General features: G+C 39.8%; 1 protein-coding gene across 10 annotated transcripts in view; it reads left to right on the top strand.

The window, feature by feature from the left end:
- Positions 1 to 19,714, top strand: part of SPNS3 (SPNS lysolipid transporter 3, sphingosine-1-phosphate (putative)) — a 35,001-nt gene that overhangs the window by 4,916 nt on the left and 10,371 nt on the right. For 4 of the 10 annotated variants that reach the window (XM_053995486.1, XM_053995487.1, XM_053995488.1 and 1 more), the window contains exons 2-9: positions 6,458 to 6,613; positions 7,799 to 7,853; positions 14,353 to 14,418; positions 14,897 to 15,033; positions 15,576 to 15,727; positions 16,598 to 16,664; positions 17,424 to 17,614; positions 19,487 to 19,639. In XM_053995486.1, the coding sequence (XP_053851461.1) occupies positions 14,914 to 15,033; positions 15,576 to 15,727; positions 16,598 to 16,664; positions 17,424 to 17,614; positions 19,487 to 19,639 (683 nt within the window). In that variant the 5' untranslated portion in view covers positions 6,458 to 6,613; positions 7,799 to 7,853; positions 14,353 to 14,418; positions 14,897 to 14,913. Of the gene's footprint in view, positions 1 to 6,457; positions 6,614 to 7,798; positions 7,854 to 11,082; positions 11,291 to 14,352; positions 14,419 to 14,896; positions 15,034 to 15,575; positions 15,728 to 16,597; positions 16,665 to 17,423; positions 17,615 to 19,486; positions 19,640 to 19,714 lie in introns of those variants that run through there. The other 6 variants (XM_053995484.1, XM_053995483.1, XM_053995490.1 and 3 more) reach the window with 4 other exon arrangements.

The following is a 19,714-nucleotide window of genomic DNA, read 5'->3' as shown; positions in this document are numbered from 1 at the left end:
TGTCATTTGTTTAGCTTTCTCCCCAGTCCCTCCTTCACAACACAAATCACAGAATACACTAGTAGATAGTTTCTGTTCTGTACAGTCTTCCAGGTAGATTCACACTGTTAACATCATCTCCCTTCAGCTCCCCTTCAGCTTCTTGGCAAACTCAAAAAGCTGATGGTAAGATAGACACAGCTCCCTGTAACATGTTCTTCAAGGCTTTTCTAATTTTACAAGCTAGAGTCAGTGAGGAGACATTTTAAATGGTAGCATTGTGAAGTATCAGGTTTTAGGCTTAAAAAACAGTTCCTGTTAGGCAAAAAGGGACCATTTATTGTCCTTTTTTAACATTTGCAGGCTTGGGTTTCTTGCAGTTTATATCTAGCAAATAGTAAAGGCTAAGTGTTTTAAAGGCTTATGTTCCAGATCCAAGTTGTCACCAGGAAATAATATCAGTTTGCTGAGCAGTTCCTGTCTACCCCCTAGCACTTGGTTTTGCTGTGCTTTTATTGATACATAAGTAGTTTCCTCTAAGGAATCTCTTTTTTGAATAAGCCTTGACTGAGTTTACTTGTGAGTAGTAAAATCAAAGTTATTCCTTCATATATTGTATGTAGAGGTTGGTCATTACCGTGGATATGCATCATAAAGAAAAATGCTCTGAAAACTCCTTGTGAAGACAGAAATTGGGAAAAAGGAGGTAGCAATCCATTGCAATTTTTGTTTGATTCACAGCTCCTTGCTAGCTTGAATAAGAGCATAACAAAGACTAAATGCTGTTTTGTTCCCACTCCAGTGTAACCTATAAATAAAGTGGGACTAAACTTGGACTGAACACATCAGTCTGGGCTCAAGTATTTGTGCTGAGTTCAAGGCTACTCCTACAGAACAGGTTCAAAAGTTTAACTGTTACTCAAATGTTGCTTGGGCTCACGTTTCACTGGAAGTAGGTGTGTGTGTGAAGTGTGATTTCCTGGAAAAATATGGACCAGTGAATCTGTAGCATGGCAGACAGAGAGAAGCCTGGTACAGGAATTGCTGCAGGTGCTGTAATGCATCTCTTCACAACTTTCCTCTGTGCAGGGCATGATGAAAATATTGACAATGACTTGTATGATAGCAGTGCTCAGCTTCTCCAGCTCAGATCAGGGTCCTGCTGCATTAACACTTATCCTTAATGATCTCCTGTAGTAGAGGTAAGAACCTCCACTCTTCCCTACCAGCCCAAATAGTCAGGATGGACACCCATGGCAGTCCATGGTGCTACATTTTCTTGCCCAAGATACCAGAGCAAGCCCTGGAGCCAGAAATAGGACCTAGTCCTGACTTACATTCCCTGATAAATGAAACCACAATGACCCTAATGTTCAAACCTCACCATGTGTCTGGCTGTCATTTCTTAATAAATCCAGCAGTATTCCCTCTAGGTCACTGACCACAGATAAAGGCTTAAGTTGTGGCATGAAGCATGGACAATGATTGCTTGAGCCAAGGAGAGCAGATGTAGATTAGACTGAGTTGTTCCTTGGAGGGTGACACCTAAACAAAGTGTTTTGACCTGACTTTGGGTAAGTTTTCTGGTATGAATCAGGCTTGACAGGAATGGTTGTGGTAAAACAGTCTCTGGAACAGCAGGAAATCCTGATGGATTCTTATGGTGGTGTTGGTTCAGGCTTTTGGCAGAAAGGTGCTGTTTAAGAGCTGGGTAAACCAGAATGACCTTGTTCTGAACTTTATTTGTATAAGCTTAAACTGTTACTTAAACTGACAGCATTCTCAGCTGAGAAACAGAGACATGCCTGGTCATTAGTGGTAGGAGAGGGTAAAATGACCCCTGAGAGGTGTTCACTTTACACAACATGGACATAATTTCCTCAGAATTAGATTTATTTCCTTATTATTAGTAAAAAACAACATCAAAATAAATCTGCAAACAAAAGCAGCAGATATTAATGATGAAAGACTAAATCCAACATAGTTATGGGGAAGGTTAAACTAAAATGAAAGTTGCAATTTTCTAACTCATATTTCTAAAGAATTGAGTGTAAGAAAGCTTTGTTCTGCAATCTGAAAGCCTGACCTAATTGACAATCAGTTTAATATACCTGATGGAAAGCAGTCATGAGATCCACTGCTGTGTCAGTGCTCAGTCCTTGGAACAAACACAGGGATTGAAATATGAGGCAGGTCATAATTGATTTGCCTTTTCTGAAATGCTGGCATGTTACTGGAAGAAAATAAACATCAGCATTCTTTCTTGAAGAAACAGGGCCATATACTTGAGAATGGTTATTTGTATGTAAATTTGATGCCAGAAGTTAAAATACTGTTTTCAATACTTCCTTTTTCTATTGTTGGCTTAAACAAGAATTAAATACTTGATTTGTGATTAAAAATGGCAAGCTGGAAATACAAATTTACATAATTTATTTTATATTTATAATTTTAATTACGTTTCTTAAATAGCAGATTCCATGTGCTTGGCATGATATTACTTTTTGACAGTCAGTAGGACTGGAGTAATTGATTTAAGATATGTGAATCTATATCTTTTCAAACTTCTGATTTTGTTCTTTAATTCATCAAGTACTATTTTGTTTATTAGATGCTGTGAGCTTTTAACTGATTCTTTCTGTTAGGTTACATTTGATGGGATTCGGTTAAAATGCACAAAGGAATCATTAAAAATGAGGAATGAAAATTTGGTTTTAGCTCCCCCCGCTTCCAAGATATTCATACCATCAGATCTCATCCTCCCACAAGTTAGAGCTAAGCATCCCACACCTTGATTTTGCACAAAGTTTGGAAAAGGAAAAATCAAACTGGCTTCTTTTTCCAAATTTGGTTTCCATCTCTTAATGAACCAGGCATCAAAATGAACTTGTTGAATAAACTCAGATGAAGAAATTTCTTTCTGCACCTGCAGATGAAGCTCTGCTGTAAGGAGCTGGTTCAGCACTCCACACGCTATTTCCAGCCACTTACTCAGTTACACCCACCAGTTCGGTGTTTTGACTTTCTCTGAAATTTCTGCTGCAAGCCTGAACTACTGGTATATTCTGTACTTTGTGATGCTGGATTTCATGGCGTGTGGGCTGCCCTTATTTCACATTTTATTTTAGATAGGGCTGTTTTTAAAAGAACATACAAGAACATACATACTTAGTTTAAAATAAAGAATTACATTTTAAAAGTTGTTTTTCCTTTTAACTTGCTAAATCCTTTACTTTTGCTCACATTTTACAAAATACATCCCAAAAATTCATTTTGCAAAATGTATCCCACTTGATGCCACTTACCTCAAATTGTGGCTGGAAATTGTTGATTATGAGATATATAAAGGGCTTGGCAAGAAAGTTAAATTTTTCCTGGAACAGTAAATTTGCAGTTCTTTGAGATATGCTCATATTTGTACCTGACACATTCTGGTGCCTTTGCAAGTACAAAATTAGTGCAGAGCACAAAAGGGAAGGAAATATGTCTGCAGCCAGGGAGGTATTGGATAGAACCTGCCCAGAGATGAAGGGAGCACTGAATACAAATGTAACCTGCACAAGGGCTCCATGAGAGCACGAGCAACACGACCTGCACTGCTCAGCTCAAGGGCCAAATCCCTTAATGTGGATGCACTTAGAGATGTTACGTGAGGATTAGTCCCCTCAAGGAAGCAAAATAGGTTAAGATAGTGTAAGTCCAGCCATCAGTGGGCTATAGTGTTATCATATAATAAAATATTTGCCTCTACTAGAAAAATACACAAGCACAATTCTTATATTATACATGGGAACTCTGGAACGGAATTGAATTCCACCTGAAACCCAGGGGAAAAGCTGGGCTTTGGAGCACCAAGCAGGTCTGCTGTGGAAACAGGTGGGTGGACAAAAGCAATGAACAGCTCGGACCTGTGGAGTCTGGTGATCTCAGTGTGGGGCTGTGTAGGACTGCTTTGGTTTTCTGTCAGGACTAAGAACTTGTTGGAGGAGGAGAAAAGGGGGAGGGGGAATGGAGGCAGTGAAAACACAGGTGGCATCAGTTATATTTGGCTTTTTGAACAGATTAATCATTTTGTTGATTTACACTGTCCTTATTCTGTACTTTTAAATCATTTCTTTAGGAAGCATTTTAATGAACTAAGTCAGAACATATTCTATTGACATAAGGCTTTTTGGAAGGTAAAGATCTTTGGGTTTTTTGATAGTTTGGAAAATTGAGTTATTGCAGTTCTTCCATGACTACTGGTTAATTCCTGCAACCATTCTGGACTTTGAAACAAAGCTGCTTCTTAGCTTCATTTAACTTCAGGATTTACAATAATAAATCTAATAACACTTTTTTTTTTCAAGCAAATGTATCAGCTGAAGTTGATATTAATGCTCATTGTGAACAGTATATATATTACTTTATATATTATATATAATAGATATTATTACATTTTATATATATTATGATTATATATTATAATGCTCTATTATGAACAGTATCCAAAAAGTTACTTTGAAGTATGGAAAGGAGACTTGCTGGCTCATAGGAATAAAGAGATAATAGTTCTTCCACTGGTACTGAACTTGTCTTAAGCAAAAGTAGCTCCTAAAATCATGAGAATAAAATTCTTTTATTAGCAGCCTGAGATTCTGTGTTGTTGTGCTTTATCAAAAATGTGTAATGCATGCAAATGCCAACATGACTCCAGGAAAGAGAAGCCAGAATTTATTCATATACCTTATCATTTTACATGTAAGACATCCTGAGACCATCTTGAGGGCAGGAAAAATTTCTGGTATAATGAGTGAATGGAAGGAGATTGTGAATGAAATGAATAGAAACAAGTTTAATTGCTATCTTTTTTACTTTAATATTGCTAAGTAATTAATAAATTATTAATATAGTAATTTTATTACTGTGGTTTTACATTTTGTAAAGAACATTGTATTCAAACCAGAGCTTTAAGAACCAAGTGCTGAAGCCTAAAAACATCTTGTACATTAGTTAACATGAATCAGACATTAAGTAAAACTGTGCGAGTGTTTCAAAGTTTTAATGTCTATTGTTTTCTTTCTCCTTTTAAATTATTTATGGTACCATTTGCCTTAGGACTGCAGGCTTGAGGTCCCTTTGCTTTAGCAAAGGAAGTTACTAGCAGAGAAAGGAGTTCTTCCCAACTCTTTTCTCCCAGGTTACCAATATAACTGATAGAAAATCCTTTACACGCTTTCTTTGCTCCATGTTCTTTTTTTTTTCTTTTTTCTTTTTTTATTTTTTTTTAATTTTGCTTCATTAAAAGTAGATGCTTGACTGGTAAAGATTTTCACAGACTTTTTTATCTCTGCTGGATTAAAATCAAACAGAAGATGCCCAGGAAAAGACTGACTCTAGCTACTTTCTCCATTTGTTCTCTTGTTGAGCTGGGAGCTGCCCTCTGCCTAAGGTGGCTACCTATCAGTGATAATATAGATATATTTTAATCCCAAGTCCCTATCTAAATTGCATTATAATTTTAAGAACTTCCAAATATTTGCATAATAACTGTCATAAAAATCAGCATCCTGGGGTTAGTGCTTAAAAATGAAGACGTTTTCTTTTGTTGCTGGCAGAATTTGTTTCACAGTGCTTCAATGAAGCACGGCTATTATGAGTTCATGTACCTACCCTTCCCAAAAGGGTGAATACAGCCTCACTTTGCCTTGCTGGAAGCACAACAGTAAATCTCTTTGTGCAGGATTTACTTCTGGGAAATAAAGACATTCTCAATACTTTAATTAGACTGGTTTTAATTTAAATCAATGTTTATTCAAATTTTTAGTTAACCCTGGCCTTAACATTCTCTGTAGTGATTAAAATATTGTGTTCACTGCAGTTCTTCCCTTTCAGTCTGGAGGTAGTGAGGCTGGAAAGAGAGAGGCCTCATAGGGAAAGGCCTCCATTTTTGTTTTGTCAATGCCTGTCTGATTGTCATTTCTCATAATAAATGGCTCCTATCTCCTTTGCTGTTGTCTTAATGAAGAGGACTCTGGTGTATCACAGTGAAGACTGCAGTGGTCAACTAATGATTCTTCTGGGGATGAATGCTTCACTGTGGTAGAAAGGTCAAAACATAGGTTAAATAGGCATTTAATTCCACTGTTTTCTTCCAGAATCCAAGCAGATGTCACAGCCCTTTCCTGCTATAATTGTGTCAGGAGCATCCAGAATCCCAAAATGCAAGAAATTCACTTATCAGCTATACCAATAAAGATAAGCTTGAGCTAAAAAAATGGTAAAGGCCAAAGCAGATAAACTGGTTGGTGAAATAGTATCTTTGGTGCACAGTTACTATAATTCCTCACTTCTCTTGACCTCCATGAGCTGCTGTGTGCTTGACTAAATCTCAGCTAGAAGAGGCAGCTCTGTTCCAGCGATGCTCTCTTTGTCTGATATTAATGCAAAATGTTCTCATTTGCAAAGGAGGTCTTTGCTTTTCTTTTTGTTTTCCCAGAGAAGAAGAAGGGAGCAGTTAATAGAATTGAAGTGTGTTCATCTTTTTCTGCTCTGTGATTATGTGCTGGAACTGTAATTTCTTCTGCTATACATTTGGGACAGAACTTTAGGAATACAACCAAGGAGAATGTCACCTGTGAGATAAGTTATCTAGGTAAGCGCCCCAAGAACTTTTTTGTAAAGCTGCAGTTTGTTTCCTAATTTAAAAGATGAAGGAGAAGAGTCTGAACTAGCTTCCCTGCCCAACCAAAAGCATCATCTGCATTCCAGGAAGTAGGAAGTTATATAGAGCTTATTTGTCAGTAATAATGAAATAGTAGGTTTTATACTTTAGTGTGTGTAAATTTTATTTGCTACTATCACAACACTAGAATATGCTCCAGTGAATCCACCATGGGTTTTGTGTTATTACTCAGGCAACAAAAAAGAGAGCATTTTAGATGGAAATTCAGGGTGAGGAAGTTAAAAGGATGTGGTGACTAAACCCAGCATTTATTGAAACTCACAGAATGAGAATCTTCCTAGCAGACATTTTCCAATTAAGTGTATAGTGGACCAGGTGGTTTTCTTGAAGTTTTTGGTAGTAGTGGACTACTATAAAGATTGTTAGTCTGGAAGATATAGACAGACACTCAAATTAAATAATGGCTCACACATGTAGTTCTGCCTGCAAAGGTGAGGAAAAACTGTCAGCAGTCTAGTTTTGATTTTCAGGTACTAAATTTCATGCTAAAATACTAAATATTTTCTAACAGCTTTTGACATCATTAGCAGTTGCTACCTGAGTGTTAATCATGGCTAATGTAGCTGCAAGCACCACACAGAGATAGAGCAGATTCAACCAAGTACAGGTGCAGAATTTCTCAAACTTCCCTTGGAAGGGGAGTGCTCAGGCTCCCTCCCTCTCAGCTCTGTATTGCAAGGCAATAACAGCTTGGCAAATGTGCATCAGTCTGGAGGGCTGAAAGGCAAGAAAAATATACACATTAGTTGATGAGTCATCTCTGGAGTTTTGTAATATAGCCTTTTATGAGAACAGGATCAAGTGTTGATTCTGTAATAAATCTGTAACTGAAAATTATGCTACTTTTATATACATGATTACATTTCTTGAGTCACCTGCTCTCCTGTCAGGCTGGTCACTGCTTGGTTTGCACTGTCAAACTGCTGCCCCTCCAGACATGCAGCCCTGGTGTTCATGGCTCACTCCAAGTCTGTCTTTATGTTTTAGCACTGCAGACTGGGTTCAAAACCAAAGTGAGTTACTGTGCAGCCTTTGTACAAGTAGTGACAAACCTTAAACCCCCACAGCCTCTTGCCTTAATGTCTCACTCTGCAGCTCTTTTGCAGTCTCTAGAATTGTTGTTGAATCTCCTTGCAGTGGAATATTTCAGGTGGGTCTGGACATGCATTTATTGAGCTATCTACCAGAATGATGTTAAATGTCACTTTTTTGATCTTGTCAGACACTAAAATGATTAAGTTGTGCACCAGTCCAAATGTCAACTATTTGCAGAAGCTCATGATTTATGAATTTGCTTCCATCACAACAGGCTTAAAATACATACACCTTAAAATGCAGGCTAGTCTTATATGTTCTGCATTAAATGCATGCTTGTTGGTTCTAACTATATTGCAGCTATTAAATATATACTTGCAAATACACACAAGTATGTATTTTCTTTTGGTTACTTTATGTTCTCTCTCTGGGTCATGCATGAGAGAGATACCAAAAGCAGCTTATTTCTTTCTTCCTAAAATCAGTATTGTTAGCTGTAGTCAACAATGAATATTATTTTCATATTTAGTTTTTCACAGATTTTGTTGCTGTTTGCTATTCAGTGGCTTAATAAGCTTCTTTTGTTTACATGTATGGAAATGGTTTGGAGTGAATCCGGATAACAACATATTTTCAATTTATATCTTTCTGACATCTTGGTTCACTATTAATGCCCCTTCTGATGCAGCTTTCTGGGAAAGCTCTGGCAAACCTCCAAAGCTGTTCACGGATGTGGCAGCATCCACCATTAGAGGATATTTGGAGAAATAAATACATTCAAAGGCATTTTGTAGTAAATACTTGGAAATCCTTTCAGGGAAAGCTGGAAGCTCTCACATCAGTTGAGTGTAAGCTGTTCTAGCGGGATTCAGGCATGGCACATTTTTTGGCCTGCTGAGGATCAGCCAACCACTTTAACTATCACCAAACATCTCTATTCCTCTGGGGGGTCTCAGTTGCCTCTGTCAGGTTCAGTCATCAAAACAACTTTTGGTACCACAGCCAGATTCCAAATGGTGTAAGAAAATATGTTGCTCTATGGCAGGACTAGTGCCAAACATGAGAATAACAAGGTTCTGACTTGCTGCTCTCTTGGGAGGGTTTAACTGCATGGCACAGCTATGACACCTCGTGCTCAAATGAACCACCAAGAGCTTCTGAAGGAGTATGACAGGCATAAAAAGCTGCTTTTTATATTGCACGGGCACCTGGCACCGACAGGGTAAGCAGTGGAGGCAAACACTGCACTTTGTTCCAGGAAAGGAACTGCCTGACTGACAGAACAAATAAGGAAAAATTTTAATTGGCTATAATGAAGTGAGCTGTGATCTTGCCTGACAAAAGTCGACTTGTATTGCATAGTGGCATTCTCTATGCCCACAATGGGGATTGTCACAAACTTTTGGTGGAAGATTTTGGTGCAGTGTGGTCTGGGCAAACATGAAAATTGTGGTTGGAGAACAGGACAAGCATGCAGTTAAGGCAGGGTGGCTACCAAGGAATGATGGCTATAGGGGCTGAGGAAGGCAAAGTCACAGGGGCCCTTCTAAAAACAGCTGCAGATTTGTACCCAGCAGTGAAACCAAGAGTGGGTGGAATGAGGTGGCTTGTGACATTGAGGGAAGGGAGAAGGGGGATGTCTAGACAGATGGCACCAGTGGCCAGGTAGTACAGCAACAAAAAGCATGAAGTGGTATCTGGAAACTTTAATGAAGGGCAAAGAGGGAATCAAAAGAAGTGTTTAGAACTGATGGTTTTGTGTTTGTGAGGAACATTTTGTTTAATCTGACTCTGTCTTTGGAAAATTTGGAATTTGGAAATTCTGCTCTATAAAAGCAGAATCGTGTTCTTGCCACAGCAATTATAGTTAGAAACCTACTTTTTTGGCCATGTCAAAACATCGGCTCTAGCAGTAAATCTCAGTTGAGAGCAATACAGGATATGCCCTGGATACTCCGGCGACGCTTGGATCAAGAGACATTTAAACTATCCAAAGTGAGAGTTAAACCCTGATGAGCTGCCCCGTGAGGCCTTCCTTACAAGGTCTGAGCTGTGCCTGGGCATCAAACATGGAAAATATTCCCGGGAAAGGATTCGGAGGCCGGACGGGAGCGGGCGGGGCGGCGGCGCCGCGCCGGCCTTGGGGCGCCACCCAGCGGCGCAGCGGGGCAGCGCCGCGGCACTGCCGCAGCCCGCTCCAAACTCCTCACAGGCCTTATTGATAATGAAATAGGTGCTTCTGATTTCCCTTTGTCCACGGCTGGGGTTGGAGATAAAACTCTTACTTTCTACAAAATCGTGTTGGTTCTGGAAGTTCTGAGAACTTCCAAGGAGCTCTTGACTTCACTGGGTTAGTTAAGCACTGGGATAGTATGGATAAGGTGACATTGCTGAGAGAACATCCTGTGGTCTATAGCAGAGAAAAGGGGAGATAAAAGAAACAGAAGATAGAATTAAATACTCGTGTTGAGCACGTGGAAGCAAAGAAGTCTGCATTTTGCAAAAGGGCCAAGAATGGTAGGTGCTATTTTGTTTTTCAGTTAGTCTAAAGTGTGAAATACCCAGTTCTTAAAAAAAGCCCAACCACAGACCTGTGTCTTCATGCATGAGTCATAAACCATAGCAGTCCTTTTCCTTAACACTCATAAACTCTTAGAGTTTGCTGGTAATTTTCACTTTAAATTTTCTTTTCAGAGTGCAAAAAATAAATTAGCTTCTGAAGTTGGTAATCCATAAAGTTGCTCAAAAGACATGTGACTGAATACTTCTAAAAATGTGAATGGACAGAAGAAAGAAGGCAGATAAAGGGGTCTACATGCGCCAAAAAAGCCAAAATGCCTTCCTGTGCCCTCTCCTCCTCCCCTTTTGCACCTGTTTCTTGGGGTACAAAGGGGAAGACACAGCCCTGTTTTAAAGGCTGATTGTGTTCCTTCCTTCCTTCCTTCCTTCCTTCCTTCCTTCCTTCCTTCCTTCCTTCCTTCCTTCCTTCCCCTTAGCTCTGACAATTCACTGACAACAAAGAATACTGTTATTTTTGCATTTGTAGTTTCTATGTGGTCACTGTGGAGTTCTTTTATTTCTTGGGTGCACAATGGATTACTTTGCTTTTGTTTACATTTACTTTGCCTTGTCTTCAAGGCCATGGTCTGCAGCACTTTTACAAAACACAGCACTGCAGCTTTTTTCTTTGTAAGTTCTTCTGACTGCAAGGAACATTTCAGTTCTTAGTGGCTGTGCTTCAGTCCGGAAATGACCGTAGTGATTGAAGTTCCTCATAGCCCCAACACATCAATTTTGTGTGAGGAAATGCTTCATCATCTCTGCTGAGTGTCTGCACTGAAAACATGCAACCCCCCTGTGAACATGAAGACACAAGCTTGCTGCTCCAGCCACTGTTTGAGGGACAGAATTATGGAGCTGCTGCAGAAGATGGGACACAATGTCCATCAGTGTCTGTGTCAAGGAACAATCCAGCAAAGAGGGATTGCCTGGTAGTTGCCGTGCTGTGCTTTGGGAATTTAGTAAATTTCATTGATTGGTTCATTGTGCCAGGTGAGAACCCATTTTCCTCTTCTAAAGAAAAAGAAATTTAAGTTCTTAACAGCTCTACAAATGTTTCTAAACTCTACAAATGTTTCTAAAGTAAGGATATGCTTTATGTCTTCTTACTTTTTCTCATTTATCTGCTTTAGCCTCTTGATCATACTCTTAATGAAACTTCCAATTATAAATCTGGAAATACCTAGGAGGGATTTATTAGATATTAATAGTAGAATGCTTATAAAAATAAGATAATAGTTTAAAATCTAGGTCTCTTATGAACAGACTTTAGCATACAGGGCAACTGGTCTATTTTTGTGGCTGGATTCTACAGAGGTGTGACTAAGGAGCTTCTCTTTTCTGTACACAGCGATTTACAAGGCCTTCTTTGCATCTAGTAGATTCTGTGTATTATTCCTTTATCTGAAAAATACTGATGCTATTCCCTCCATTACAAGTTCAAAAACTATGTGATCTTTGTGATAACTTTGTTATCCATGTTAGTTTGCTTAGGGGAGGCTTCACTTCCTTGTGGGCTGCTGGCAGTTGTGTGATTTCTGCAATTAAGAGTGGAACATGATTGTGGAAAAAGAATAGAGACCCACTTCCTTAAGCCTTCCCCCACCCAAGTTAGGAGTTCTTGTCTAATAAATAATATCCTTCCTCCAAAATATTTTTAAACTATTTTTTTCCCCTAGCTGAAAACAACCAAGAGTTGCTTATAGTAAACTGGAGGGAAACTGTGGGGGTTTTCTCCCATAGAAATTGTGGTCTGTGTAAATTCTTCTATTTAGTACTACTCCTAAGCATCTCCCATGCTTCCAGGGATCTGATTTAGAAAATAGGGGAAACACTTGTTATGAGCTCGCTATATTTTACTTCTGAGTGGCTTGGGAAACAGAAATGTTTTAAACCTTGAAAAAAATCCAAAAGATAGATTATTGAATTTGGAATTAATACCTAGTTACAGTACACAAAGTAATTATTTTGCTACTTTGACCATTCAGAAATGTAGGACATTCAGTCAATATCTTTAAAAATGGAGAGTGTAGTGGGTTTAAGAGTTTGAGCTTGGTTTTTTGAGTACTTTTTAACAACACAAGAGGGAAGGAAGCAAAATAGGAGTGCATGCAAGGCTGTGAGTGAAAACCTTCTGTGTAAGCGTTCTGTTGTCAAGTAACTTTCCTTGGAGAAGGGCAGGGAACAGAAGGGGATGAAAATATCTTCAAGGAAGAACTTGGATGCAGAAGGGTATCCCCTTGGAGGGTTAAGATCAAGAAGCCATTTGGCTCATTCCAGGATTTGAACTATTCAGGGGCTCCTGAACCAGCTAAGAGCTTAAAATTCTCCCAACATGCTCTTGTGAGTGAGGTACCTTCAGGGACATGCAAGAATTCAAGAGCAGAGGTGGGGATAGTGCCCATGCCTTTGAAACACCTCCTTTAATTACACTATATGACTAAACCACTTTTTACTTGGTTCTATGACTCCTGGGCCATGGGGAAGTCTGTAAGCTGCAGTTTATACCACACCAATATACTGACTGTTCACCTGCTAGAATTCAGTGCCACTGCAGAATTCTTGCAACAGTGCATTTGAGTTTGGCTGTCCAAGTGTATGACCATGTTGTTAGATATTAGCTGACAGGAAAGGGAGGAAGGGGTGGTTTGAGTATCTGCTTAGAAGTAAACTGGCAGCAGTTACAAAGCTGTGGTTTCCGGATAGTTTTGCTCTCAGGCTTTGACAGTATTTGCATCACAGAAAACAAGCTCTTCCCCTTAATTGTCTGCTGGCTTCAGTTTGTTGAAACTAGTGACCATGCAGACCTTTCCTCTCTTTTCTGTCCACCAAACTGTTCAAATCAATGCTTTTTAATTTCCCAGGAACTGGCAGGGTCAGTTATTTTAGTTATCTGGAGGAGATGACATTTTAATGGTGCTCAGTATGAATGCTAGTTCGAGATGAAGTTGTGGTTCTGTTCAAGTCTTGTTAGCTGTGATTTGTTCTAAATACTCCACAAGACCAAACCTGAATTCTTCTAATACAGTATTTCTTTGCATTGATCACTGGCTGCCAGAAAGGAAGGATATAATTGATTGTCCTGTTTTAGTGATGCAAAATATTTGAATGAAATCTTGTTTAAACTTTTGAAACCATTAAGAAACCCCCAAATGTAAAATATGTTCAAGAGTCACTGAGAAACAGCTGTAAACCACTGGAGCTACTGTTAGGCTGGACCTTGATCTACAGTGACTTGAAGTGACATCAGTAAATAGTGATGACTGATGCTGCAGCCATGGGGACTGTGGGAGAACATGGATTTATCTTTAAATTAGCTGGTCCCACACTGCTTTTAAGTGGCTGGAACAGTGTAGTTCATGGCACAACATGTAAAACACAGTGTGGGAGAAGGGTTGCCTCTTGCTGACCTCACCCACTCCCTTCTGCTGCAGATGAGCTCTTGTGAGCACAGCAGGCAAATTACACAGAACTTGTTCTCTTAAGTGGTGGTGGTTTCATCCTCTTAACAATGTTATGACTATCTATTTTGACAAAATTGAAGTAGCATGAGAAGTGAATGTCTTTTTAAATTGATATCTTTCAAAACTGGAGTACAGGTATACTTTTTCAAAGCACTATCTTCTATTTTCAGTTGGTTTTCAGTGGTGTAAATCGGAAATACAAGATAGGTGAGATGGAAGTTCTGCAGCTCTGGCATGGTATAGAGAAGAAAACAACCTTTTTGTCTGAACATCCACTATTTTGTTCTACATCGTGTCCATCAAACTCTAATTTTTTTATGTTCTTAGGTGCAAAAGAAGCAGAACAGGAATGGTTGAAACAGTGGGTAAACTGACTCTCCTAAGACCCATATAGTGGAAGATCATTAATTTTATCTGTAGTGATAAGAATTTTTAATTCTCTGTGCATCTTGTGCTTGTGGTAGAGTAATGGCTTACATCTAAGCTAAAATCTAAATGTGCTGCAGTTCTTGCAAGCCCTGTTTTTGGGTTGGCAGTTACCAGGATTGAGTAGGGTGCTTTGCTGTCATTCAATGTCTGCCTCTGTTGCAGGGATCTTGTTGGATATACAGAAATACTTTGGGCTCAGCGATGGGAAGACAGGTCTACTGCAGACAGGTAATAAAATCTCCTCAGTTCAGAGAGCTGACTCTGCCTTACTCCTCTATGGTCTGCTCCTAAAACACAGTCCAGTTGCTTAGCTCTTCTAGTTCCTCCTTGTGTGTGGTATTGCTCACTTCCACTTGTGGGCAGGCTGACTATAATGCAAAACTGAAAGTCCTTCAAAAATCCTACAGTATGTGAACCACAAAAGATGAAGGGTTTCTCAAGAAATACAGAAGTTGAGTTATTCACATACATTCACATGGTTTAATTCAATTCACATCAATTCAATTCACATACATTTTATTGTTGTATAGGTATTTTGAGTATGCATTTGTCTTTTTCCAAATATCAATCCTCCTTCTAGTCCTAGAAACTCAATCTGCCTTTAAGCCCTGTCCTAAAAATAACCTGAGTTTATCTGAGGGCTGAGTAGTACATATGACAAAAATAATTAGATAAATATTGTCTTTGTTCATTGTTGGATTTTCAGTCTTCACCTTGTGTTACATGCTGGCTGCCCCCATCTTTGGATACCTCGGAGATCGCTACAACAGGAAGATCATCCTTGGAGCTGGTATTTTCTTCTGGTCTGGTGTGACCTTGGGGAGCTCATTCATCACTGAGTTGGTATGCTGCTTTTTTAGAAGGTGCTTTGAAAATAACCTGCATACATCTTGCAGGATTTGATAGAATCCTTCTCTAATCATGTTTGGAAAAGCATCAGTGACCACTCATTTCCCAAGCCTTAAGCCAGGACTAAATATCCTCCATGCAGGAATGCCTTATAGGACTCTGGAGTCCAGTCTAGGCAATAGAGAACCCAGATCCCACATTATTGTTGGGATTGATGGGGTTTTATTTTTGTCCAGAATGTTTTTTGTTTATGACCTTACAGTGTCGCAGTTTGTTGGTTACATGTGCTCTATCCACCCTGCCCTGAAATTCTCTCTGGGTGTCTCTCTGAGAAGTCACTGCTGTGCCAAAAGAGAAAGCCAAGCAGTGAGATGTGAGGGGAGCAGGTGTGAGTGGAGGGAATACAGACACAGACAAAAGGCAGTTGAGTTCTGATTTCCTCTGGTAGATTTCATCCACTAAAATGCCCCTTTTTAACAGTAAGCTTTCTTTCTTGCATGGACTTTTTTTGACTATAATATGTCTTTTCCCTGCAGCATTATAGGATATTTGTTCTTTCAAGAGGATTGGTTGGCATTGGCTCTGCCAGTTACTCCACTATAGCACCTACCATCATTGCAGACCTGTTTGAGGAAGGAAAAAGGACCACAGTGTTATCTATCTTCTACATCTTCATTCCAGTGGGAAGGTTGGTTTTCTTGCAGTGGCCTTTTGAAATTCTGTCTGACCACACCTGCAATTCAATATCCCCTGAGCCCTAATCAGATGTATTTTATGTATTTCTTCATTGGCTCTTACAAAGGGATTTGTCACTTCCTTAGCAAGTTTGAATAGAGCTGATTAGGTATATTTCTCTACTTGAGAAAAATTCGCTTTTTCCCCCTAACATTTTTAGGGAGAGTCTAGACTGGAAAATCTGGCTTTGAATAAAATATTGAATCAATTCTAAAAGAAGTATGTGCATGAGAGTATGTAATTTATTTCTGTGTTTTGGAAGACAAAAGCTTTTAGATATTAGTTTATTTGACAGATTTTCCAAGAACCCTCTATTAAATGTCTCCCAAGGAAGAACTGGTACTTCCCTCTCTTCTTTTAGTTAAATTGATATTGTATCTGAAGAAAAGATGGAGAAGGGCTTTTCAAATGGTTTAGAGGCATACTCTGTATCAGAGCAGGCAGCCAAGGCAGGGCCCAGAAGGCAGATTAAAACTGAAGAAATTCCTGCAGGGCGTAATTCCTTTGGCTAGCACAGAAGAGAGTAGGTAATAAAATGTTTTATGGGCTCTTTGATCTGAGTTTGCAGTGTCATTCTACAGAATATGTTTTCCAAGGGGAATCTGGGACATTACTGTCATCATCTCAAGTCTGCTCTGAGGAGGTTAGATACTCTTTTTAATACTGGCTGGCAAGCAGACTAGCACAGACCACCAGGTTATTTCTGTTTATCCCATTGGAAAACTATGACAGACTGTGTGTTCTCCTTAGCTGGCAAGACATGTCATTTCAGCCATCCAAAATTCATTGGTGCTTACTGACCCTTCCTTTCTGTTGTTTGCAGTGGCTGTGGTTATATGCTGGCAGCTGGCGTGGCAAAAAGCACAGGTGACTGGCACTGGGCATTCAGGGTGAGTCACTCACTTTCATTCACCATAACATCAAAATCATCACCAGGGTTTGGATTCTTTATGTTCATTGTGTTAAAGTGAGCAGTGGGAGGACTTCCTACCCTCTGACAGGTCAGGAACATGGTGTTTAGGAGAAGTTTTCCTGCAGGTCAAGTAGCAAATTTCTGCCTAGCTCTGATCTCTGATAGGTGTAGGTGAAATTGTACAGCAGCTAGGGCAGGTGCTGATGTTCCTCTTACCTGAGGGCACATTTGGAATGGTTGTTACTGTATCAAGACCTCCTCAAATAGAGGAATTTGAAGGTAAAATGATTATTATACTGGTAGCACCAGTTTTCTGGAATGCTGTTGGGAACAACTTCTTTATATACAAAATCAGCTGGCGCATGCAGGTGAGTGGGGCAGAGGATTTACTGGAGTAACACTGATGTTATTCAGGTAACATTGGTGACTGCATGAGTGATTCTTGTGTTTGTGGCTAGAATACTACAGTACAGTTTTGTTTCTTCACATTTTTTTTTTTAAATCAGAGGGAGGAGTGATCATGTATCTGTATGATGGGGAGGGAGGATCTATTATCTTTTCTTCAAAGTCACCAAAGTCACTCTTTTTCTTTACAAATATGGCCTAAACCAGCACACATCTATTTCTGAACATATCTGCAATTTTCTGATAGTCGTTCTAATGCAATTGGAATTGCTGTGGAGTTCTCATTATAAGAAAACATGTATCTTTGATCTAACCAACCTTGTGTCTACAGGTAACTCCTTGCATGGGAGGACTGGCACTGCTTCTCCTGATTCTGCTGGTCCCTCACAAGATCCAGAGAAAGACAGCAGCACACAGAGCACTGAGCATCTCTGGCATGATAGGAAGAGCAGATGAGAAGCCAGATGTACACAGAACTGCCAAGACTACTTGGTGTCAAGATGTGGGATCACTTATCAAGAAGTAAGTGGTTTGAGCTACAAAGGCTCCCTCTGCTGAGGAGTCACCATTACATTATAAGCAATATGTCCATGGAGTCCCACTTTGCTCCTTTGAGCCACGTGCTATGTGCAAGAGGATGGAAGCACCATTAGTAAAAATCTCTCTTCCACTTTTTTACAGAAATGCTGCAAAAGAGATAAAAAATTTCTTTGCTTCTTCTGTCCTCTCATTTTGAGGAGGGGGAAGGGGGCAAAGTTATGATGGCAGTTTGCTCCTTTTTTAATCCAAAGCTCGACTTTATACTAAATTTTCCCTTCCCTAAAGAAGCTAGATTGGTAAAAGTGCATAATTTATTTATAATTCTTAGCACCTGAGGAAGGTTGAATTAGCACGTCTCAGGCACTCTGTGGTATTTGGGAGCCTGCTGTGCATGAGGTCAGAGTTTGTGGGACCCCAACATGGTTTATAAAGTAATTGTCCATGTGTTTTGGTGGCCTGAGCTGTGGCTGGCAGATGACATCTTCCTTTTAACCACACAAAAATGAAGGATGCAGCTGACCTGCAGGGCGGAGTAAAAGCCGGCCTGGAACAGGTTCCCCGCTCCTGTGAGCCCGCAGTCAGGCGGTGCCAGAGCGTGCCGGGCCGGACGAGGCGCTGGAGCGGCTTTGGGAACAGCAGGTGCCGCTGTGCAGCTGCGCCAGACGCGGCTCCGCGCTGCCGCTGCCGCAGGCTGCTTTCCCGATCCAAGACTTGCTTTCCTGGGACATCGTTTGTCTTTGGAGTGCTCTTCTAGACGATCCACTTTTCTAACTGCCCACTAAATCTGCATCCTCTTTGCATCCTGAACAGCGGGTACACTAGTGATTGGTTTTGTAGGATCACAGTTTGTAGGCACTACATCCTGAAGTGAATAAAAAAAAAAAATTCCTGAATCAAAAATGAATCTTTCTGACATTTCAACAACTAGACTATCTCCAAAGTTGCTTTCCTACAGAGATGTTCCAGTGTAAAAAAATATATTTTAATTTTCTTTTCCTTTAGCAATTGATTCCCATTTTCTTTTCCTTGGGCAATTGATTTCCAAAGCATAAAGACATACCACCAAAAAACTATGTGGTTCCACTTTTAATGAAGTCCAAGAGCACTTTATCTGTGGGAAATGGAGAATTAGGTTCATAACGAATCCTCTAGTTTGGTGGTCACCTGATCATTTGCAGCAGTCTTTAGATTTCATACATCCCTATTGACCTCAAAGGGGGTTTTCTCCTGAACGATTAATGACAAAGAGACCAGCAAAAATTTAATTTTCTCCTAGAATAGGGCAGGAAGGAGACAAGGTTTGGACAGTTTTCAAAAATGCTTCTCCTTTTGTCTGAAACTTGCTGTGGAGATTGAGTCTATTTTTACTCACTCAGGTAGAGTTGAGGAGTGCTTCAGCCCAGCCCAGACCCAGCCATTGCTCTCATACTGGTTACAGAAATAGCTTAAAACCTGAGGCATTTAGACTTGAACATAGAACCCTTTCCTTTAGGTACTAAGCCATTAAATTCTTGCTCACTCTCTATTGTTATACATCTGCTATCAAAAAATTCACAGCAATTGTTTTGGCAGAAGTTGGCATGAAATCTGCAAGAGACCAGGATTTAACATTAAACCAGTAGGTCATACCCTTTGCTCTAATTAGTACATTATTGTTGAATTTCATAATGAAGTCTGATCAGAGTTCAGATATTCAAGGGAGTGGATTTTGATTACAAGATGTCTGTATTGTTTTGTTATTGCTTGAAATCCTGGGTGTTGCGGGTAGGTTTTCCCTTTTTCCTCACACACCATTCTTTCTAATATCTCTTAGGTTTTTTGTGGGTTTTTTTTGTTTTTTTTTTTTACTTTCAGCTGTAGTTTTGTCTGTTCCTCACTGGGTCTGACTGCCATGGCCTTTGTCACTGGAGCTCTGGGAATGTGGATGCCACTGTTTCTGTACAGAGCTCAGGTTGTCCAAGGCCTTGTCCCACCATGTCTCCAAGACTCGTGCAATTCCTCTAACAGGTGAGCTGTGCCTGTGGGAGCATACCTGGAAACACTGCACAGTGCTCAATCCCAGCTGGTTTCTAAAGGGGAAGG

The sequence above is a fragment of the Vidua macroura genome, chromosome 20 (genome assembly GCF_024509145.1).
Source record: "Vidua macroura isolate BioBank_ID:100142 chromosome 20, ASM2450914v1, whole genome shotgun sequence".
Classification (NCBI taxonomy): domain Eukaryota; kingdom Metazoa; phylum Chordata; class Aves; order Passeriformes; family Viduidae; genus Vidua; species Vidua macroura.
The sequence above is the reverse complement of the archived record's forward strand: the minus strand, read 5'-3'. Positions and strand labels throughout refer to the sequence as shown.